Here is a 24,472-nt window from a genome sequence, read left to right as displayed (position 1 = left end):
CTCAAGTGATTTTAAATGCTTATGACAATTTTTGTCACACAAAAGCACTAGTTTGCCTTCCACCACCTCCCTCAGTGGATCTGGCATGATGCGACTTCAGGCTCTTTACCAAAGTCAAAATGACCATGAAAAGGAAATGTCTTGACTCAATTCAAGATATTGAGGCAGCTATGACAGCACAGCTAAAGACGCTCAGGAAAGAGGGCTCCAGAACTGCTGCAGAAGGTGGCGAGGACGAGGGGATGGGTGTGCTGGAAGCAGTGGGGACTGTTTCGAGGGAAATTAATGGCCATGAGTTTTTCACTGTAGTACATTTAAAATTTAATCACACCTCATATACAGAGAGTATAATTAGAGACTGGAAGATGGGATATTTTAAAAAGTACTTTAAAACATAGAAAAATGAAATCAGAAGGATTTCATTACTATAATGATGCAACTTGCAAAGACCATTATCTCTGCATAATTTGGGAAGGTTGGCATTTATTTCTCATTCTCTTGACTTTTGTCATACATAAATTTACTTGTCTATGAATTAGTACTGGGATTTTTATCTTACTCAGGTCCCAGGATGATTTTGAAAGTACTCTGAAATCCATAAAGTGCTGTATACAATAGTGTGATTTTAAACGTACAAAATATCACACACTAAGGGTGCCAACTCGGAGTTGACTCAGAGCAAGTGCTGCTCTAGCACAACTTTCCTTGCATGTAATGTGCTCTATTTAATGCATTATTTTGTTGCATTTATTTCCCCTCAGTGCTTTGGGCTCCTGGGGGTGAATGGAGCTGGGAAGAGCACGACTTTCAAAATGCTGAACGGTGACATCTCCCCAAGTTCAGGCCACGCTGTCGTGAGGTCACCCATGGGGTAAGATCCAGAGTGAATCATTTTGCTACCTTAGGAGATGATAGTCCAGCTCAGGGAGCTCCCCAGTTCCTTAAATCCTGTGAAATAAAATCTGGAACATCGTTTTCCTCCATGTTTCCCCTGCAATTTTCACTTCTCTGCAATGGAAAAGACTTTGCCAGTGTGAATGAGTGGAGCTCTGTCCCTGTAGCTGAGGCCAAGGGTAGGTCGGGAGATTGTGTCTCAGAAGGTGTGAGCAGGGACCGGGGGTCCCCTCTGCCACCGTCTGTCCTCCTCTTCCCAGTAGTCATGGCTGTGTTGGGCTGGGAGTGGGATGCTTACTCACCACCCAGACGGATGGGATGGTGGTGTCTGCAGGAGCGGGGCAGGCATTCCTTCCCTTTGCTCCACACTGTGCGTTCGGCTCACCCAGCAGAGCTGTACAGGCTGTGTGGGACACACACATAAACACGTGTGCGCCAGTGTTATTCCTATATGTCACTCTTAAGCCAGTTCTTTCACTCCTGTTTCCCACAGTGCATGACTGTGATTCCTTCTAAACCTTAGGAGTTTTCCCCTGGGATCATGGGGCCTTTGAGTTTCTTCCTCCATGTGTGGGGCCATCAGATTGGTGGGATGTCTTTCTGCTTCCTCTACTCCTATCAACTGCCATGAGTTTTCTTCTTGTAAAGAGATTCCCAGCTCTAAACCTCTCTGAGATTGGATTTGCTACTTGATTCTTGTGAGGTCTTTTCTGTATTTCTACTGTAGCAAAACTCACTGTACCATGGTAAGCCACTTCAAACTCTGTCTTTGGAAGTGCATGATGAAAGCTGCATGTCTTCCTATAAATTCTCTGAAGGTCATGACCATGACTATCTACCAGGTTCTCAGGACCTTACTGGATTTCAGTCTGCTCAGTGGGGATAAGAGAAATGTTCCTAAAGAGATTTGGACAATATTGCTTTAGATTTATATTTTTATGTTGGAGTTCAAATACAGTAACTGAAAAAAACAGTTTTCAGGAATATCATAATCACTCAACAATTAGGTAATTCTTTAATTCACCAAATATTTATTGCGTGCCTTTATGTGTCAGGCATCAGATGGAAACAAAATTTCCCTTAATCCTACAACCCATTGTCAATATTTGCATGTTCCCTGCCAATCTAAGTATGCATACATATCCGCTTGTTTACCTCTCATTTTGTCAGTTATCTGGGTGTGTTTGTGTGTGTAAGTGTAGATATTTGTGTAGTAAGAGATGTGCATATTTAAGTTATAGATTGAGATGAAAGGATTGTTTTGGATATTTCACTCATAATATTCCAGAAGCAGTTTTATAATCCTCTTCTGTAATCATGATTAGAAGTTTTAATTTTGGGTGAGTCGATGGGAGCTTATTGTCCTTTGGACTTCCTTAATCACCTGTGAGCTCCAGGGCTTTGTCCCCATTTCCATTTCCTGTCCCGGGCCTTGGCCCTTGCTCACCAATGTTACTCTTTGTTACTTATTAATATAAGAGTTCTGTGTTCTCACAGAAATGAATCTTTTGCATGGTTTACGTGTTTTAAATATTTTTGTCAGTGGAACCTTTTATTTTAACTTTGCTTTACAGATTTGCATATACAGAAATTCTCAATTTCAATGATGTCAATTTTATTTTATTCCCTTTTTATTTTTTGCTTTTTGAAACTTAAGACATTTTTTTCCCTTTCTGAGATTATAAAACTGTTTTCCATATTTTCTTTTCCAAAGATTTGTGTTTTTTTTCTATTCATGTGGTTACTTTATATGGAGTTTATATTTGAGTATGTTGTGTAGTAGAAATATAATTCATTTCTGTCCACATGACATCTAAAATATTTTCAAAACAAAGCATCTCTGTCCACCATTTAGAAACATGTCTTCTATTAGATACAAAGTCCTCCTGTGTGCTGAATGTTTGGCCTGAATTCCTCACGTTTCATGATGCATCCTCGTGTCAGAGAGAAAGAGACCCTCCTCCCCCTCAGTTCTTACGTGGGTTCTTTGGCTGAGTGTAAGAACCAAATTAACACAGGGCAGAATGATAAAAGAAAAGCTCACAAGTTTTATTAATCTTATGTGTACAAGAGGCTTTTCAGAAAGGTGTGTAAGGTCTGAAGAAATAGCCAAGAAAATGCTTCTGTACTCTTTGGACAAACAGTGGTAAATTAATGAATAAGTGAAGGGACAAAGGGGCCTCTGTCCTTGAGTTGGCAGTTGTAGGGACCTCAGTAGAAGCAAGTGTGTTGTCCAGCCTGGTGGAAGACAGGAGTACAGACATGGACTTGCTTATTTAGGGCAATTACAGGCTCCAGCTTCCAGTTCCTGGTGATGAAGTTATCTTCTTGCCTGGATACAGGGAAGACACCTGTGGCTTGGTACACACAAGGAAAGGCAGCCCAGATGGCCTTTCCTGTAGGTGCAGTTCTTCACATGAGTTCACCCTGAAGTAATCAAGGATCCAATGCTGTGGATTTGGGGACCAGGCACCCTTAACTCCTTCCTGCAGACTGCAGTACTGGGCTGTCTTCCTAGTTCCATTTTACCATTGCTTAGAATATTTGGGGGACTGTGTTATTGCATATTATTATTAAATACATATAATATATAATATATATTATTGCATATTATATATTATATATTATATAATTGCACATTATTTTAAGAATCATTTTATGAATCATTTTATCAGATGGCATAAAAGATCATAATCTTTTTATTTTGCAAAATTGTATTTTGACTCATTTGCATCATTTATACTACAATTTCAGGAGCTATAACAGCTTTGTGATATTTTGTCTGCTTTGACAGTGGTATATATTGACATTCATTTGGAGCATTTAGGAGGTATCATTTAACTCTGAAGTTTGTTTCATAAAATCCTAGTGTATCCTTTTGTTTGTCCAGATGAATTCAACTTCTTCAGGAGGTCTTATTTATTTATTTATTATTTCACTTCCTTCTGTTAGATATTCTTGTGGCCTGGGAGTTTTCTGCCTCGTGTTACTAGTGAGTTTATGTGTTTTTACTCTTGCTCATTCCCCAGCCCCCATGTCCCTTTCTGTCTTAGCATTTTGTTGATATCTTTGGCTGTTCATTCCCTGGATCTCTAGTACAAGACCAGGCTTCTGTGGACCTCTGGGGTCCTCATCTCACAGTTCTATGGAGAACATCCCATTTCCTGTTCATGATAGCTTGGTCCTGGTTCTGTCCCTGCTAATCCAGCCTGGATGATAAGCAACTTCCTATTAGCACTGAGCATCTTTTCTCAGCCTCTTTTTATGAGACATGGGGCTGTGCCCTAACCCCACCCCCAGGGAATCACAATTGAATTTGCATTCAGAGCTCCTCTCCCACACTGCAGTCATGAAGGGCTCTTGGGTCCCACTTATATCAGCTGTCCGAAGGCAAAGAATGCACTTACATTTTTGTAGTCTATATCAGCAGTCCCCAACCATTTTGACATCAAGGACTGGTTTCATAAAAGACAATTTTTCTATAGCTGGCAAGGGGAGGTTTTAGGATGATTCAAGCTCCATGCATTTTATTTCCTTTATCTTGTTACATTGTAAATATAATGAAATAGTTACATGTCTCACCTTAATGGAGAGCTACTCACCATTCAATGATGGGATTTTGATCCGAGCCTGCTAGCATCTCTCTACAGTCAAACCTCTCCGCTAATGCTAATCGGTATCTGCAGCCACCCCTTGGTGCTAGCATCACTGCCTCAGCTCCACCTCATAAGGAATGCACAGCATAGATCCCTTGCATGCACAGTTCTAGTTCTCACTAGGGTCCATGCTCCTATGAGAATCTAATGCCATACCCATCTGCCAGAAGGTGGGGCTTGGGCAGTATTGTGAGTGATGGGGAACAGACAGCTGGAAATGCAAGCAAAGCTTCCACTCACCTCCTGCTGTACAGCCTGGCTCAGGACAGGGACTGGGACTTGTCCATGGCACAGGGATTGGGTTATCCTTGGTCTATGTCAATAGATGAAATATTCAGAACCAATTATATTTGAGAATAACAAATACAATTTATTTCTTGAGTGAATATTTGAAGTTTATGAGTGAAAAGCTAGTTGTGGGTACACCTCATCTGAAAGAGAATCATGCTACATGGCATTGAATCTCTTTGATGTTGTGCTGTTGATTTTTCCCTACAGTCATGGAAGTAAAAAAATACAGTAATTTTGTTGATTGTGGTAGTAATGGTTTTTATTTTATTCTAACTTCTCTATTTACAAGTACATATGAACAAAAGAGTCAGAATTTACAAAAGGATGCAGAATAACTGCTTCATTGTATTTTATCTATGAAAGACTTTCTCTTTCATTATTCCATTCCATCATTTGTAAAATAATTGGAAAATGAAATTCAAATAACTGCTCTTGAAAGGAAGAATAAATTTGCATCCACGTAATGGTCTGCAAGTCTCTTATTATGCTACATATCTGTGTAATTAGTTTAATTATAACTAAATCACACTTGCATTAATTATATTTTTAACCTTGATTATTTGTAATGTTAATTGCACATTGGTATTCAAGGAATTAAATAGGTAATTAGAAGCACAATAGAATTTTTAACTACTTAGAGAGCTGGAATATACCTTCCTGTCCATGAGGCATATAATTGATTGCTACCTAATTGAAACACATTGACTCAGTCATTGATTATATTGAGGTGTACTTTGTTCTTTCTCTGTGGTTATATAATCTGAAACAGTGTGCTTTCTGTTTTCTTCTTTAACTTGTTAATTTCCATGAATGCGTATTCTCAAACTTGAGAACATATATACACACATGTGTCTCACTTTCTGTATATGTACATCATTATCTGTCTGTATAATAACTCATTTCAAGACTGACAATTGTAATTTAGTGTAGAGTATCGTGTAAGCTCTCAGTGTAATGATGGGGGCCACACACTGATGAAATCACATGCTTGCTTATTTGACCAGCACACTGTCAGCATTTGGATTTGGGGCATTGCTGGTCAGAATGCACTCCCCAATCTGCCACAGTTATCATTGCTCCCTAGTGCCTCAATTCCTCTCACCATCAAGTGTTTATGTTAGCTCTCAGATCCCAAAGTCCATGAAGTTTGTAGCCCTTGGATAAAATGAATGCTAATAACAATAGTTATGATTTATGGTGACTCTTATTCCCTAAACATTAAGTTAGAGGCTTGACATTCTGGATCTCATCTAATCATTGTAATGACATTGGGCCGTGGATGTATGTTATTCTCATTTCACTAACAAGGAAACTATGATTTTAAAGAACTAAATGTCTTACCATAAGTCAAAGTTCTGTAAAGTGGTGGAGGATTTTCAACTCTAAATCATGTGTTCTCCCCAACCACTTTCCCTGCCCCCTTTATGAGAACTCCCAAAGTAGCCACATTCTGCAAGAGAATGTCAGTCAGATATGTGGAAAGAGAGCAGCCCAAGATGAAAATATACCTTTTTAAGCAAGTTGACAGATACGAACATATTACAGAGCAGCATATATTTCTGTTACAGATGTTATTGTGATTATCTTTTCTTAAAAATTTGAACACTCAGAAGCCGAGTTAAATGGAACACTTTACACAGTATTTCAGTGACTTTAAAGAAGTGTAATATATGTGGAGAATATGATTGGAGCCATCAGTCCAAGGAATAAGGTACAGAGATCCTCAGCAAAACTCTTTCTCCGTGAGGTTCAAGAGTAATTTACATTAAAGCAAGCAACAAAATTATCAGTGGCATTATTTACATTTTGTCTGGAATTTATATTCCTGATAAAAGATATACTCCAGAATAGTATGAGTATATATATATATATATGGCTACTATTATTATCTTTGCTGAAGCAAATCTACTAAGAAATAATATAAACCGAGGTGACCAGACAAAAATGAAACAAACACACTCAAATCAGGATTTCTCCTGTGCATTTGCAGTACTAGTTAAGAGGTATAATGGAAAGACAATTACAATAGTACATACAGATTTAAAGTACCTATAAATAGTGTTATATTGTCCTATCGTCTCCTTATATGTTAAAATCTAGACAATGTTGCCTTTTAGTAATAAGCATGATTGAATAGGTAGTGGTATAAATGCCACAATAGTGAATAGAAAAGCGGAATTGTCTTTATATTACTTTTATTCCCCAATTTTAGTAGGTTTAATGTAATTTTAATTCAAATTAGAGAGGGCAGGAGGAGGCTTAACACACAAGGGAATAAATATGAGAAAAGGAAAAAATGGAAACAAAGTCTTTGTAAATAGGGAGGGGTGGAGGGGCTGAAGGGAGGGCCGGGGAATGGGGAAAAAATAAGAACCAAGATACATCATGTACAGGTACAAATTCCCAATGATGAATGTCAGCATATTGTATACCTAAAATGTACCAATAAAATTAATGAATAAAAAAATTGAATAGATGAGTCTAATCATGACATTTTTGTAAAACAATAGAGTGAATTGCTCTGAGATATTTGTGAGGACTTTACTGATTCTGTAATAAAATAGTGCCTTTCTTTTTTAACAGCTAAATCGATGGGTGAAAAGAGAATCAATAGATACAAACAGAGGAGAATACAGTACATACAGATTTCACATTATTTCAGAGGGAAAAGGAAAACCAAGTTTTCAGAGTTTCCTGAGACCAGTGTTTACTAAAACCCAAGGAAAAGTAGGAACAATGCAAATGCATATAAATAATGTTTATTCAGTGAGGTCATTCTTTGTAAGCATTCAATTAATATAACATTCATAGCACATACTATGAGTATATTTAAATGTGAGTCTGAAAACTTTTTACAGGTCAAACTATTAAAATTTAAAGATGATAACAATCATCAAATAAGATAATGCCCCAATAGATAAAATATATAAAATAGTCTGTATAGTGATGATGAAAGAGAGTAATAATAAAAAGGGCCAAAGAACAAAAGCTTAACATAATATGAAAACAAATGACTAATAAACATTTAAAAATAATTGTCACCACAAATATAAAAGTGCAAACCAAGCAACAGAGAAATATTTTCATTTATCATTATAATGATTTAAAAAGTAGTATGCCACTTCAAGAAGGTAAAGTAAAATAGGTATTGTTATATGTGTCCCTTTCTAATATAGATAATTATAATTTTACCAGAGTTCAGCTTGGCAGTATGTTGTATAGAGTGTTTTCTTTGTAGCAATTTAGCCCAGGAAAATAATAGAGGCTTGAATAATGGCTTTAATGAAAAATCTGTTCTGATCTTACTTTATAACACCAAAATTAGAACAGTATTGGCTCTTACTATATACTTAATGATTATCTGGGTTACAAAATTTTGTTATAGGATTTTAAAACAGAAATTTAATGAGTTCAGATGGAAGATTGGGATAACTTGAAAATGTCCCTCTTACTACATAAAAATTAACCAACACTATTATTAAATGTGTTTCTGAGGCTTCAAGAAAGACAGGGAAGCCCAAGGTACCACGAGCGAGCAAACTGCCAGCAAACCACCGGACTGCCTGGGTTGGTGCTGAGGCTGCAGGACAAGGGGGGGAGGGGTGATTTCGCTCTCTGGGGTGCAGTTCTCAGGTCTCCTCTCCAGGGTCTGCTGAGCCCAGCAGGAAGGGAGTATGGAGCTGACACTGGAGTCCTGGAAGGGCCACATCTCTCGCCAAGGAAGAGCTCATGAAAGTCCATTAGCTGTACAAGGCAGACCACACACGACACTTGTCCTCTGTGAATAAAAACGAGTGGATACAGGTACAAGGATGTAATGTAACAGGACTGTATGTGGTGTGATTAAAGAATACGGTGGATGTTTAAATGAAAAGAAATATATTACAGTGAAAACATTGCCACGAACGCCCCTCAGAATCCTTCCCACCTCCAGCTCACACATCCCATCGTCCTTGCCCCTTTCCGAAGCAGCTCTGGACCTGTTCATGGGTGTCTTTGGTTGGACGGTTGTGGCTGCCTTGATGGTCCGAATTGATTGAAAACATTTCTCTTTCATGGCCATCTTGATTTTGGAAAAGAACTGTGGAATAAGGTAGGAGAGGATGCATGGCAGTGTTTTTTTACAAGCCTGCCTTTCCCCCGACTTTCTGTCAGATGGCACGCAGCAGTAGCATTCACTCTATTTGTCTGTTTTTTTTTTTTTTTTTTTTTGGCACCAGGAATTGAACTCGGGACCTTGCGCTTGCGAGGCAGGTGGCAGAACCACTGAGCTAAATCCCCAGCCTTCACTGTATTTGTCATCACATCTCATAAAGACACGAAAGAAGATGTGTAAAACACTGTAACATTATGAAAGGTAGCAGATTTGAGCCCAGTGCAGTGGTGGACACCTGTTATCCCAGCACACTGGGAGGGTGAGGCAGGAGGATCATAAGTTCCAGCCCAACCTGGGCAGCTGAGTGACTTAGTGAGATGAGATGCTGTCTCAGATAAAAAAATTAAAAAGACTGGGGATCTAGTGAAGGACCTGGATTCAATCCCCACTACTGAAGAAAAGAAAAGAAAAGGGAAGAAAAGAAAAGAAAGGGCAGATTTGAAGAAAACATACTTGGTAAGATTGAAAAAGGCCATTGAAATGAAAAAAATATGATGATTGAGTTAAAAATAAATGAAATACTGCTTATGAAAAACTACAAAAATGAAGTTCTGTGAAATACAGTGGATCGAAGGAAAAGCTCCAACCTGAGTCTGATGAGATTTCTGAACAAAAGAGGAGACATTGGGAGAGAGACATTATTTGAAGAAGTAACAGCTGAAATTTTCCCAGAATTAATAAAACAAATGATTCCTTACACACAGGGAACATTATGCTTCTCTAGTATAATAAGAAGATATCCATATAGAGGCACTGTGTGGTCAAAATGAAAATTCCAAATACAAAGACAAAAGTATTTTTTAAAAAGTTGGGACAAAAAGATCACAGTAAAGGAGCAACAAGGAGAGCTATGCCTGTTCGAAATAGTAGCCAGTAACCACTTCTGGTATTTAAAATTACATTTAAATAAGTTAAAAAGACTGTAATTATAAACGTAGCTTCTCAGCGACACTGGAAACAGCCCAAGAGCTCACCAGCCTCTGCTCCAGGCATGTAGACCTGGAGCATTCCAGGACTGCAGAAGGTCCAGCATGGAAACACCTAGTTAGACTGAAGGCCGCCTTCACCCCAGCAGGAATCCGTGCGGGATACAGGGAATAACTTCATGAGTAGGAGCTTGTGGACAAGCCAGCAGCTGTTACATCTGGATGCAGAATTACAGACAACTTTTATTCCTTATTCCTCCCTGTGTTTTCCAAATCTTGCACCATGATTGATTGTATATCAGATTCTGCAGCAGTTAAATAATGAACACCCAAACTCACAAGCCTTTCTCTGCATATTTCAGACGAATGTTTCTGAGACTCGATGCATTTTAATGTTTGCATCTGGGATAGATTTGGTTTTTACTTTGTAGCTTTGGTTTCCTCCTTTCTTAAATGACCACTATTACAGAATTATGTGAGCAATAACTATTAACTGGAACTATACCATCAAAGTGCTAAGTGTGATGGAGCTAGCACTTAGGAATTTACACAGAATACTCTGCCTCATATAAACCAGTCTCTCCAGTATGAAAAAGATACAGAAATTATTCATTGCTTATAAAGCCTCTCACTCATATGGATCACAAATTAGAATCATTTAAATAATAACCGTACCAACTAGGAGCTACTTGGCAATTTGTTTTTCTCCCATTTTAAATTAAGTGACAGTTTAATGACACTAATATGGAGTTAGGAAAATAATGAAAGAGACCTTATAATTATTTATTTATTTATTTATTCAGGTACCGGGGATTGAACTTGGGACCTTGTGCTTGCGAGGTAGGCTGTAGAACTACTGAGCTAAATCCCCGGCCCTAGACCTTATAATTTTAAATCAAAGTGATTTTTAAATTCATAATAGTCCCAAATTTTGAAAAAAATCCTGCCTAACTATGCATCTGTGAATTCATGTGTCACTAATTTACCTGTGTGCAATCACTTATGAGGTGTGATCAAAAATAAAGTGAATGTTTTCATTTTTAGAAGTTATAGAATTATTACAATAAAAGATACATTGCCATGAATCCTCCTTATGATAATCCCCTCACTTTGAACACAGTAATCCCGTTGTCCTTGCCACTTTCTGAAGCAGGTCTGGAGTCCACTTTCCTGAGTGTCTTTAATTGTGCTCTTGTGGATGCTTCCATGTCCTGAATCCATTCAAAACATTTCCCTTACAGGGGCGGGGATTTAGCTCAGTGGCTCTACTGCCTGCCTTGCAAGCGCAAAGTCCCGAGTTTGATCCTTGGTACCAAAAAAAACCCCCAAAACAAAAACAAAACAAAATGTCTCCTTTTCATGGTCACTTTGACTTTGGGGAAAGAGCTGGGGTCACATGATTCCATATCAGGTGACTGAAGTGGATGAGGACACAGCGTCATGTGTTTATGAGCTGCCTTTATGTCGGATGGCACTAGGCAGTGGCATTCACAGTATTTTTGATCCTAGCTCATAAAGACACTCAGGAAAGAGGACGACAGAGCTGCTTCAGGAAGTGGTAGGAATGATGGGATGCGTGTGTTTGAAGTAAGGGGGAGGCTCTGAGAAGATTAATGGCACTGTTCCTTTTGCTGTATGAAATTTTTAAAAAATTAAACATTTGCCATATATTTTGATCATCCTACGTATATTGCCTCTCATACAGGTGAAGTGACAATATAATTTCTCTTTTGTTTCATGGAGCCTTTCAGTTCACAGCACATCAGAATGTTCTCTGTCCCTCTGGAGAGTCTGCATATCGATGCCTTCCTTCTGCCCCACCGGGGGGCCAGCACAACCTGAGCCTTTTCTCTAGCAGACAGTCACATTACCCTGTGGCTTTTCCTCCCTCAAGCAGTCTCACCCTGCTAAAGAGCTTCCTGGGCGAAGGGGGACGAAGACCTGCAGAAAGCATCTGAGCTCAGCCATGAGGATTGCAGTGCTGCAGTGCACTGGGCATTGTCTGTGCTCCCTCTGCTTGCTGCCCACTTTCAGGGGACCCCAACTGAACACAGCAAGTGTGGGGTGCTTAGTTTCAGACAGGATGTGCTCAGTTCTGGCTGGGTGCTACTTGTCCGCCTTGTCTTCATGTCTGCTAATACATTGCCTTGGGTGTGGTTTCTCTGATCCACGCCGTGTTCCACATCCTCCCAAGACCATATTTTTAATGGAAAACATCTTGTGTGTGTAACGCCCTGCTGACTTCTCATAGACAGCATGTAGTTTAATTTGTTATTTTTCACTGAAACTTTATCCTACAGCAATAAATGTCTTCCTACGCTCCCATACTGATGTGCTGGTATAATTAAATCATCTTGGGTAATCTGTTTCATTACAAAGTGGTATTAGAAAAATTCTGAAATTCCCCTGACAGAGAAATGTCCCCAAGCACTTTCTTAATTAAGGGATAATGTTCAGCGAAGAGGAATATTGGAAACAATTACTTCCGTTCCCAGACGTTTAGGTGTAGAAACTACTTGAGGTCTTGACTTATTGTAGACCTAGAATTTTTTTTCCCCTAAAGCTCTTCTAACACAGAACATGCTCTGCATTAGACTGGAATAGGCCACGGGGGAGGGGGCATGATACACACAGCGACATGAGACACTTTTTCTTTGTCCAAAGATATTAAATGTCAAGAGCAATCTCAGAGTGACAGTTCATGCATTGAGCTGTGTTAAGAGTTCAAATGTCAACTTCTAATCTTCAAATTAGAATTAGATTGTTGTCTAAGCTCCATAGCACTCCAGGGAATGTCCTCCTTGTGAGGCCTTCTTTCTGTTTCAAATGGTCCTGCAAGATGGAGACTAAGCGTCCCCAGTGGTGCACGGTCTGGTCTTCTGATGCTGCGATGCCCTGCTCAGGACTGTTCTGTGTACCTGTGGAGTTCTAAGGCTGTGATGACACACTGTGTCATTTTCCTAGGATACCCAGACATCGGAGATATGGAGGAGATGACCGTCTCAGTTTATCAATAAATGATTCACGCTTTTCATTCTGTAGGGGAAGAGTCTGTGCCCCGAGAAGTAAAAAGCGTTAACTTAGTCATATGGCTTGATTTTGGTGGCAACTGAGTCTTCTCATTGCTATCACCTTTCCTCCCTTCACTTATTCTTTTTCTAAAATTAGTAAATATTTGCAGTACCTAATGATTGTGTTCATTGTGGGGAGCTGGTTCATGAACATAGCACATCTTAATTCTATTTATTCTTCCTTCTCTGTCCTGCCTACCCCTCCCTGTATCTCTAGATCTCCTCCTCATCTGCCAAAGATCTATGTCCCTGTTTCCTATTCTCTGCCTTTATTTTGTTCTTTATTTATACTTTGGGGTTCTCATGTAAGAGAAGCTATGTGACATTTAGGCTTATGTGTCTGGCTTACCTCACTCAACATTGTGGTCTCAATGTGCACCCATTTTCCTATTGGCACCTACTGGGAACTCTTTAGGGCACTGAAGTTGTCCCCTTGAAGGGAACTGTGGGATCCTGGCTTCTCACTTCACTGTGTACTCTTTGCCACTGCCAAGTGCCACAGCCACTGGAGGCCCAAAGCAACAAGTCCTGGACTGCAGCCTTCACACTGTGAGCCTAATAAAACCTTTTCTCTTATAAGTTAATTATCTCTGGTATTTCCTTACAGTGACAGAAAACTAACACAACTGGTGTCTCAAGTATCATTTAGACATCAGATGACTTAAATGTCAGTAATTTTCAAATTACTGCAATCAATACAATGTGATTAAATGAGGCTTGGCAAAAGAAAATAAAGGTTTGTGGTTGTTAATTTAAAAGTAGAATTAGTCATGGTATTTTCCATTGATGAATCGACTTTGTAATCCATATGGACACAACCCAGGAGGATAGATACAACTCCTGTGACTTTGGGATCCATTGGATATCTAACTGGTCTTGTGAGTGAGATTAGATTGTAACCTTTGAGATTTACAAGAACAGGAACATGAGCTCTTGTGTGTGCTTCAGAAGTCCAAAGTGCCACTCCTGCATTTTCGCTGCGTGCAGTACTTCTCTGGTCGATTTCTTCTGTGTGGTCCATGTTTGCACACAATCCCAGCCCCCAGTAGCGTCTGAAGTAGCACAATAGCACTGAGGATTAAAAGCTCAAGTTTGGGGGCAAGACCGTCTCAGTCTACCCCTTGACTTTTGCTCCTCTCTGGCTGGGTGAAGTTGGCTTTTTATCTTTCAAAACATGAGCTTGGTAATCTTAAAAACTAGATAATAAAATTATGTACATCTAAGTATAATGTGAGAGTGTATTAGGCAGTGTGCGTCTGGCACATAATAATGCCTCATCATTTCATTATCACCTACCTTCAAGGTTTGCTCTGAAATATCTAGGAAACAAGGTCATGGCCAGGTGAAAGCTGTACCGTTCAGGTCTCTGGGAAAGTTTGCTCTCTCTGCCTCTCACGGCCACAACCAGAAGGACCATAGCTAGTCTTTCTGTACCATGCTTTCTACAAAATCCAGACATTTCTTTTCATAGAAAATTCAGCTTTCATTGTTTTCTTCTATACCAAATTCTTTTTAGTTTCTCTATTTCCAGTTTTATTTTTGAATGTATCCTTTGAAACTGTGTGTGTGCACATGCACATGTCTGTTTTTGCATGTGGATGTTGCTTTTCTTTTTGCAGTGATGAAGCTGCTGACAAAATCATATTCTCTGTGTAGTCCTTACCATCAGTCGTCTAGCTGTCTGTCTCAGTAGCTCTGTCTGTCTGGCACTGTCCTGCCTGAGCAGCAGCCATGTCTGTATCCACCACCTGGCACCCAGGAGCTGTGTTCAGAAGGGGAAGCTGTTGCTTTCCCTCTTCTCTCCTCTCCCTAGTCCCCTCCATTCCACCTTTGCTTTCTCCTTCCCTCTCCTCCTCCTCCTCCTCCCCCTCCTCTTTATAAGGAGGTTGAGAAGACTGTTGAGCACGCACCATACAGAAACCTGCAGCCACCAGGCTGTACGCAGGCAGTGCCCTTTCCTGTTTATACTCAAACGCACTGGCACTGTACTTCCAGTGTCCCCTCTGGCCCATTCACCTGAAGGACATGGGCAAGGCTCTGTCTCTGGGCTGGGGCTCGGTGCACTTGGAAGGCAGGGGACCACACACATGGCTTTCTAGATTCCTCCTCTGCACCAGGAACACTAAGCTAATATGGGGGATGCATTCTGCAAGGAAAATGATATAACTAAAATGGTTTTGAGGAATTACAAAAGCAAGCAGAGTAGCTAAGACTTTGTTGTTCACATCGCACAGGCGCAATTAACATCACTGACAGTCTCCCTCCCAAGCTCATCCTTACGACGGAGGTGAGACAACTTCAGTGAGTTTTCTGTCTTCAGTTATTCGAATGTTTTTTTCTCTACCTGGTTTGATTTATTCATCACTGTAGGGTAATGCTAAGAAAGTCTCCCTTGCCTTGATAGGGCTGTTTGTCCAAGATGAAAATTCTTTTCTCTATTGCACTCTTTCTTAGTACTTCTTTGGTTTTAAGTTTATAACTTCATCCTCAATAGACCTATATTGCCTTTGGGGATAAAGAATAAGAATTTAATTTTAAAAAGACCTATTTGTCTGAACACTTATCTGAGTACCAGTCTGTCTTTTCTTTATCAATTTGAATTAATCCATTTACCATGTACTGACTAGCTATGTTGATATGTATGCAAACTTGTTTGTGTGCCTTCAATGTTGAATTTGTTTACATTTTCTGGCAGTAGCCTTCCCCATCTTTTTAAACTATGTTTTACACATATAAGTAAAAAGAATTTTAAGGTCACAGAAGATTTACAGTGTTGGCATTCCTCTTTCAAGAGCATTGTCTGACTTTCCACTTACTACAGTTTCTTATTACAGTTTTCACTAAAATTTAATATATTCTACACATTTCTTGTTATGGCTATCTCACCTTTTATGTAATTTAAACTGCTGTGACTAGAATTTTTCTTCTATTTTCAATGGGTTTGTGTTTATGTACAAGAAACCTTTAATGATGTTATTTAAACTCGTGGCTAACCATTTTATTGAATTTTTTTACTTGATGTAATCTTTTCTTAGTTTAGTGCCTCTATTTTTTTGGCAGACAAAAATGTTACTGGTTTTTAATTTCTAATATTTATAGTATTTAGTTTTATATTATTTTATTTGATTGATTTTACTTCAACTTCAGGAAATATGCTTACAAAGTGCAGTAAAGAGACAGAAAACTAACACAACTGGTGTCTTAAATGTCATTTAGAGATTAAGTACCTTAAATGTCAGTTTTTGAATTACTACAATGTATACAATATGATTAAATGTAGCTTGTTTCCTAGAATTTTTAAATGTAAGAATTAATGTTTATTTTATCTGAAAATTCGAAACTGTATTACTGATCACTCTGTTAATCTTTCTAACTATTCTGAGTTTCATATGTCTTAAAGGTAATACACATACATACATGGAATTCACTTTTAAACTATAAATATGTAAACCAGGAAATAATACTCAAACATACACACACTGTAGTTGATTCAGTGTGTCAGTCACCCTTCTGTTGCTGGGACAAACACACTCTCCTAAAAAGAGAGAGAAGTATTTTGGCTCACCGTTTCACAGGTTTCTGCCCATGGTCAGCTGAGTGCATTGCCCCAGGCCTGAATGAAGTCAGAAACATCATGGCGAACATTGTGACAAAAGAAAGCTGTGGACCTTATGGTAGCCAGGAAGCAGAGAGAGAGGAGAGAAGCCTGAGAAAAAACATGTCCTTCAAAGTCATGCCCACCTTCTCCAGCAGGGCCCCTCTTGCTAACAGGCCATCCAGCTATGACCTGGTCAGTGAGCTGTCCATTGCTGAGGCTCGTGGCCTCCTCATCTAGTCACCTTCCTGAAGCCCCACCCTGCACACCTGAGCCTTTGGGGGTCCTTCTGTCCTGGATCAAGCCATGCCCCTTAGCTCTCAGTGTATCAGGAGTATGACTGCATTGCCAAGCCCTGAAATGCCACATTTCACCTCTTGCTCTACTTTTTGCCCTCAGTTGTCTTCTCTCATTCGCTTTGTTTCCCATGGATTTGCTCTCTGTTACCATGAATCGATCGATATGATTTTCTTGAAGGTCTCATGAATTTCTGACGCCTTTCATTGCAGGCTGTCTCCACAGGTCTGACCACATCATGTCCCTGTCATCTGGATCCCTTTTGGACTCTCTTTTGTTGATCACACCCTTCCTGTTCCACTGTCTTCTCTCTTGTTTCTCCTTTATACCCACATAGCCTCCAAAAGCTTCCCGAGGAGGAAAGAATGGTGAGTAGATTCCTTGTAATGAATATTTTGAAAATATCTGTATTCTATCTCCACATCTGTTTGATATTTTGGCTGGACAGAAACTTCTAGGTGGGGAATTTTATTCCCTTAGAATTTTGAATACATTTTTGCATGAGTCTTATAAAATTTAAGACTTTTTTGGAGAAATCTAGTGTCATTGTAATTTAAGTTTTGGTTTTCTGGAGGTGTTCAAAATCTCTGTCTTCACTCTGAACGTTTCAAAAGACGTGCTTTGACGTGTGTGTTTACCTGTTCCTCCTTCTCCTTTGATTCTACCCTGGTTGTTGACCTATGGATCCTTTCAGTGTGTAAGTTCACTTGCTTTAGTGCTAAGAAATTTTCTTGGCTATTTTCTTTTACTTTCTCACATTGTTTTCTCTTTCCTGGTCTCCTATAATTTATTTTGTCCCCTAGACCCAAAACCTCTTTGGTTCTCAATCTCTTTAATGAATCCTTTCAGTGTGTAAGTTCACTTGCTTTAGTGCTAAGAAATTTTCTTGGCCATTTTCTTTTACTTTCTCACATTGTTTTCTCTTTCTTGGTCTCCTATAATTTATTTTGTCCCCTAGACCCAAAACCTCTTTGGTTCTCAGTCTCTTTATATTTTGGTTATAATTTTCTGGGGTAGTTCCCAGACTTTTCTAGCTATTTAGTGAGCATTTTAATCATAATTTTTAGTATTTCAGGAGTCCTTTTAATCTTTTTAGCTGTCTTAAGAAATGGTGTCTTATTTTTTCATAAGTACAATATTATCTCTTATCTCTTTAAATATGGTTGCACTTTCCTCTTAAAATAGTCTCTTTGCATCGTTTCTGCTGCCTCCAAGCTTCTGGGTTTTTAAACTGTAGTTCATGTCCTATATTTTCTCTGAATAACTAATGCTCTTTGATTATCCACTTCTACTTAAAATCTAAGCATTAAAAATTTTAATGAAAACTCTGAGTATGTGGCCAGTGATATAATTCAGTGAGGCAGTAAAGGTTACATTTATATTTAATTCTTTAATTAGATTTCTACATTTTCTAACTGAAAACCTCTTTTTCATTGCTTCTGTAATTCCAGAGCATGCCGTCACTTTCCTTTGAACTTTCCAACAATTTGAATTCCAAGAAACAATAGTGGAAGTTTAGTGGAAGTTTTTGAGTTGCAAACCCTTGAGCCTGAGAATTGCAAGACCTGTCCTTTTCCTCTTCCATGTGGATTATATATTCGTGGATGTTTAGATTTACATCATTATTAGGTTATTCTAGCTGTACTATTCTTTCTCTCTTTTCGAAGAATGATGCTACATGCATCATTTATTCAGATATATGTCTATTTCACTTGTTTCAGTAGTGACCGTCAGTTTTTCATAATGCCGAATTTGCAAGTTGGATAAATTAATCTTCATTGTTTTAAAGTTTCATAATAGAGGATAATTGAAACAGGGAGACATATGTGCAGGTTCCCTGAATATCCAAGAGCAAGTCTTGATGACCTTCCTTGTAAAAGACAGAACTGTAGCCTGGCACTCTCAGGAGGCGGCATTTATGCCGAAGCCTCTGGACATTGCTCCGCATCTGAGACAGCGGCGTGAGAATGACAGGTCACAGCCAGCCGCACTTGGCTTCCATTCCAACATTTATGGGCTTTTGTTTTTTCCCCTGAAACTAACCAAAACTGAGCAAGCAGACAAAACCCAGGAAACTATTTGTCAGGATCCATCATTTCATTTTTTCTATTTTTATCGTTTTCATCTTTTCATTCTTCCTTCATAAGTTGGTTTTTCCTTAAATAATTTTGGTTTCCTTTCAATCCTCCTTATTGCAGCCCCTTCCTTGTTGCTCTCACCCCCAGAGACCTTTCATTTCATGTCCCGCAGGATCCTCCTGAATATGGCAAACCGCCTCTAGGTGACTTATAATCCCAACACGGTATTAGTGCTAGGTAAAGAGCTATATTGTTTAAGGAATGAAGAAACAGTCTGTACATTTTCAGCCCAGACAGTTTTCACATTGTTTTCCTGACTATCTGTGACTCTTGGTTGGTTGAATCTGCACAGCCATCTCTATTGTTTTCCCTTCGTGACCCCACATTTTTTTGCATAATTTGGAGGGTTGTAGTCTGTTTAGCTTCTGTGGTTTCTTACAAAAATATATTGCTATATAAGGGTTAACTATTTCTTTATAAGGACAATATTAACTCCTCAGTATACCCAATAGCAGATTTAGTACATTCTCGATTCCACATATTATCCACTCTCTTCTTTTCAAATAGACATTTCCTTTCATTTTCTAGCTCTAGCTTGCCCTCTTTCCTTCTTTCTGTCTTCTCCTCATTCCCTCTTCTGTCTTTCCCACTCCTGCCCTCCTGTGTCCTCCCCTGGCCTCTCTTCCCCTTGCCTACCTGTCTGCCTTCCCTCCCTCCTTCCTTCCCAAGCAGTGTGTGGCATAGACAGACTGTGGACTGACAACCAGAGTTTCTCTGGTCTCATCACACTCAGACTCAACCAGTATATTGAGGTGGGGAAGATAACATAAACCTAAATTCTATCTACATTAAACTTACAGAATAATATAAACTTGAATTTGGATTCCCCAAACTTTACTTGTTTTTTAAAGAAAAAATAGAATTTCTGGGAGGCTCTGAAAATGTTAAAGAATCTGATAAAATAGGGAAATTTTCCTCTTATGGCTAGTCTCTATCGTCAGCTACTAACAAAAATCAAACTTTCTTGTTGACAGCTTTATTTCTAAATTTTATATTAGTATATATTTGCAATACATAATGAATACATTTATTGTGATTGACAGCCTCATGTTGTGCTTTTTTTTCAATAGTGATTTTTAGTAGATGGTGACACACAGTATAGTAAGATCACCTGTATGCTATGGCTTGGATCTTAACTGGTCCCCAAGGCCCTCGTGATAAAGGATTGGTTCTGAACTCAGAGCTGTTGAGAGGAAGTGAAAATTTTAAGAGATGAGGCTTAGTATGAGTTCTTTTGGTTATGGATGGCTGGTCATTCAAAAGGACAGTGGGACCTCAGCCCTTCTTTTTCCTCTTTTTTTATCTGGCTGTGAGGTGAATGCATTTTCCCAACACAAGTTCCCAGTATGACACACCCCAACATGCCCATGAACATGGCCAATTGCTCATGGACTGAACCTTCTAAAACTGTGAGCCAAAATTAAACTTTCCTCTTTTTTAAGTTATTATCTCAGGTGTTTTGTTATAGTAACAGGAAACTAACAGACTGTGCTTCTCATTTAAGATTTTTCTAAATCCTATCTAAAATAAAAATTCTAGTATATTTTTTGTCCTTGTTTGCATTTTCAAAATATTAAGTGGGTAGAAAATAGTTGTACAGTACTTTCAATTTGTTAATTTCTTATAAGTTGGTATAATTTTAAATATTTCTTTTTTTGTATTAAATTCTTTTATTGGTACATTGTAGGTATACAACACAATTACATTTCTCATTGGGAATTGTACCTTTACATAATGCATCTTGGTTCTTATTTTTTCCCCATTCCTAGCCTTCCCTTCACGCCCTCCACCCTTCCTTATTTACAAAGACTTTATTTCCATCTTTTCCATTTCTCATCATTTTTTTCTTTCCCTTCTTTGCTTTCCCCTGCCCCTCCCACTACCCCTACCCCTTTGGACCATTTCTTCCTATTTTACATTATCGATTATTCATTCTAATCATTGGTACATTTCAGGTATACAATATAATGACATTCATCATTAGAAATTTGCACCTTTACATAGTCTCTCTTGGTTCTTATTTTTCACCCTTGCCCAGCCCTCCCTTCAACCCCTCCATTCCTCCCTATTTATAAAGATTTTGTTCCTAGTTTTCCATTTTCTCATATTAATCCCATTCCCTTCTATCCTTTCCCCTAGCCCTCCCACTTCCTTCCCCTTTGCCCCTTTTCTTCCTATTTCACATTACCTATTATACACTTAGTCTTTATTTACACTTTCAGTTTCTCACACCAGAGAAACTATTTGGTATTTACACAGGTGTGTCCTATTTATTTCACTTAAGAGTATCACCTCAATGTGCATCCACTTAGCTATAAATGTCTCTAATTTCTCATTTTTTATGGCTGAGTAGTACTCCATTTTATTAAAAAAACCACATTTTCTTTATCCAGTCTCCAGTTGATGGGCATTTGGGCTGTTTCCAAGTTTTAGCGATTACAAACTGCACTGCTATGAACATGGGTGCACATATATCACTGTGGTATGATTCTTTTAATTCTTTGGGGAAGATCCCCAGCAGTGGAATAGCAGGGTCAAATGGGACTTCCAGTCCTAGTTCTTTGAGGTATCTCCATGCTGATTTCCACAGTGGTTGCACCAGTCTACACTCCCACCAGCAGTGGAGCAGGGTTCCTCTTTCCCCACAGCCCCGCTAGCATTTGTTATTGGTTGATTTCATGATAGCAGCCATCCTTTGTGGGGTGAGGTGGAGTCTCAGTGTTCTTTTCATTTGCATCTCTCAAATGACCAGTGATGCTGAACATTTTTTCATGTATTTATTTGCTATTTCTACTTCTTTGTCTGAGAAATGTCTGTTCATTTCAGATGCCCATTTTTGGATTGGGTCTTTAAATTTGGGAGGTCTGATCTTTTTAAGTTCTTTATAGATTTGAGATAGTAGACCATTGTCTGAGGAAGAGCAGGTGAAGATTTTTTCCCACATTGTGGGTTGTCTCTTCACACTGCTGGTGGTTTCTCTTGCTGTGCAGAAGCTTTTTAATAAGAAGAGATCCCATTTGTTGATTGTTTGTGCTAGTTCACGGGCAACTGAGGTTTTGTTCATAAAATCTTTTCCTACACCGATGTCTTCAAGGGTTCTACCTAACCTCTGTTCCAACTGGTTCAGAGTTTCTATTTTAATATTTAGATCTTTAATCCACTTTGATTTTAGTTTAGTGCATGGTAAGAGATACAGGTCTAGTTTTAATCTTTGGCAAGTTGAAGCCCAATTTTTCCAGCACCATTTATTAAAGAGGCTATCTTTCCTCCAGTGAGGGTGTTTGGCTCCTTTGTCGAAGATGAGATGGCTGAGTGTGTCTGGCATTGTTTCTGCATCTTCTAATCTATTCCACTGGTCCTCAAGTCTGTTTCTTTGCCAGTACCATGTTGTTTTTATCACAGTAGCTTTGTAGTATGGTTGCAGTTTGGGGATTGTGATACCCCCTGCCATGTCTCTGTTACCTAGAATTGCTTTTGCTATTCTGGGTCTCTTCTTGTTCCAAATGAATTTTTGGATTGTTTTCTGAAGGTCCATGAAGTATGCTGCTGTGATCTCAATTGGAATTGCATTAAATCTATATAGCAGTTTTGGAAGTATGGCCATTTTCACTATATTAATCCTTCTTACCCAGGAGCAGGGAATGTCTGACCATTTTCTGATATCATCTTCAATCTCTCTTTTCAGAGTGCCATAGTTTTCAGAGAAGAGGTCTTTGATTTCTTTCATTAGGTTGATTCCTAGGTATTTCAGTTTTTTGGATGCTATTGTGAAAGGAATTATTTGACCTATTTCTCTCTCAGTGAGTCTGTCATTGGTGTAGAGGAAAGCTATTGATTTTTGTGTGTTGACCTTGTAACCAGCTACTTGACTGAATTTGGTTATTAAGTCTAGAAGACTTTTGGTGGAGTTCTTGGGGTCTTCTATATAGAGTATCATGTCATCTGCAAATAATGACAGTTTGACTTCTTCATTTCCTATCTTTATTCCTTTTATTTCTTTCTCTTGTCTAATTGCTGTGGCTAATGTTTCCAGAACTATATTGAACAAGAGTGGTGATAGTGGACATCCTTGTCTTGTTCCTGATTTGAGTGTGAAGGATTTTAGTTTTTGACCATTTAGTATGATATTGGCTGTTGGTTTTTCATAGATGGCTTTTATCAGTTTGAGGTAGAGACCATCTATTCCAATTTTTTGTAGGGTTTTTATCATAAATGCATGTTGGATTTTGTCAAATGCTTTTCCTGCGTCTATGGAGATAATCACATGGTTTTTGTCCTTGGCTCTATTGATATAGTGTATTACATTGATTGATTTGTGTATATTGAACCTTCCCTGCATCCCTGGGATGAATTCCACTTGATCAGGGTGTATGATCTTCTTGATCATCTTCTGCATTCTGTTTGCCATTATCTTATTAAGGATTTTTGCATCTATGTTCATGAGTGAGATTGGCCTATAGTTCTCTTTTTCAGTTGGGTCTTTCTCTGCTTTGGGGATCAAGGTGATGCTTGCTTCCAGGAATGAATTTGGGAGTATTGCTTCCCTTTCAATTTCACTGAAGAGTTTAAACAGTAGTGGCAGCAGTTCCTCTCTAAATGTCTTGTAGAATTCAGCAGTGAAGCCATCAGGGCCCGGACTTTTCTTAGTTGATAAGTTTTTAATTACATTTTCAATTTCATTGGTTGATATTGGGTTGTTCAGAATTTTTAGGTCTTCTTCTTTCAACTTTGGTAATTCATATGTATCTAGGAATCTGTCCATTTCTTCTGTGTTGTCCATCTTATTGGTGTATAGGTTCTGGAAGTAGGTATTGATGATCCTCTGGATTTCTGCTGGGTCTGTTGTAGTTTCACCCATTTCATTCCTAATTGCATGGATTTGGGCCTTTTCTTTCCTTTTTCTGACAAGGTTGGCTAAAGGTTTGTCAATTTCATTGATTCATTTGAAGAACCAACTCTTGGCTTCATTGATTTTTTTGTATCGTTCTCTTAGTCTCCATTGCATTGATTTCCCCTCTGATCTTTATAATTTCCTCCCTTGTATGAGTTTTGGGATTGTCCTGCTCTTCTTTTTCTAGAAGCTTGAGGTTCAGCATCAGGTTGTTTAATTGGGCTCATTCTGTTTTCCTAATATGCATATTCACTACTATGAATTTCCCTCATAAGACAGCTTTCATTGTGTCCCATAGATTCCGATATGTTGTATTGTCATTGTCATTTAATTGAAGGAACTGTCTGATTTCTTCTTTAATTTCCTCTGTGACCCATTGGTTATTCAGAAGTGTGTTGTTCAATTTCTACGTGTTTATGAAATTTTTTGAGTTTCTTTTGCTATGGATCTCTAATTTCATCGCACTATGGTCTGATAATGTACAGAGGATAACTTCAATTCCTTTGCACTTACTTAAACATGTTCTATGTGTGAGTATGTGGTCTATTTTTGAGAAT

General features: G+C 38.7%; 1 protein-coding gene across 1 annotated transcript in view; it reads left to right on the top strand.

Annotated features, from left to right (window-relative positions):
- Abca13 (ATP binding cassette subfamily A member 13) overlaps positions 1-24,472 on the top strand; it is a 267,945-nt gene that overhangs the window by 184,551 nt on the left and 58,922 nt on the right. Inside the window, exon 33 of the mRNA XM_087196525.1 lies at positions 762-871. Within this exon, the coding sequence (XP_087052651.1) occupies positions 762-871 (110 nt within the window). The remainder of the gene's footprint in view (positions 1-761; positions 872-24,472) is intronic.

Source organism: Heterocephalus glaber, unplaced genomic scaffold (genome assembly GCF_053883595.1).
Source record: "Heterocephalus glaber isolate CG9 unplaced genomic scaffold, H.glaber_assembly_v1.0 deba00001610, whole genome shotgun sequence".
NCBI lineage: Eukaryota > Metazoa > Chordata > Mammalia > Rodentia > Bathyergidae > Heterocephalus > Heterocephalus glaber.
Note: the sequence above shows the minus strand (reverse complement) of the source record. Positions and strands in the feature narration are given on the sequence as shown.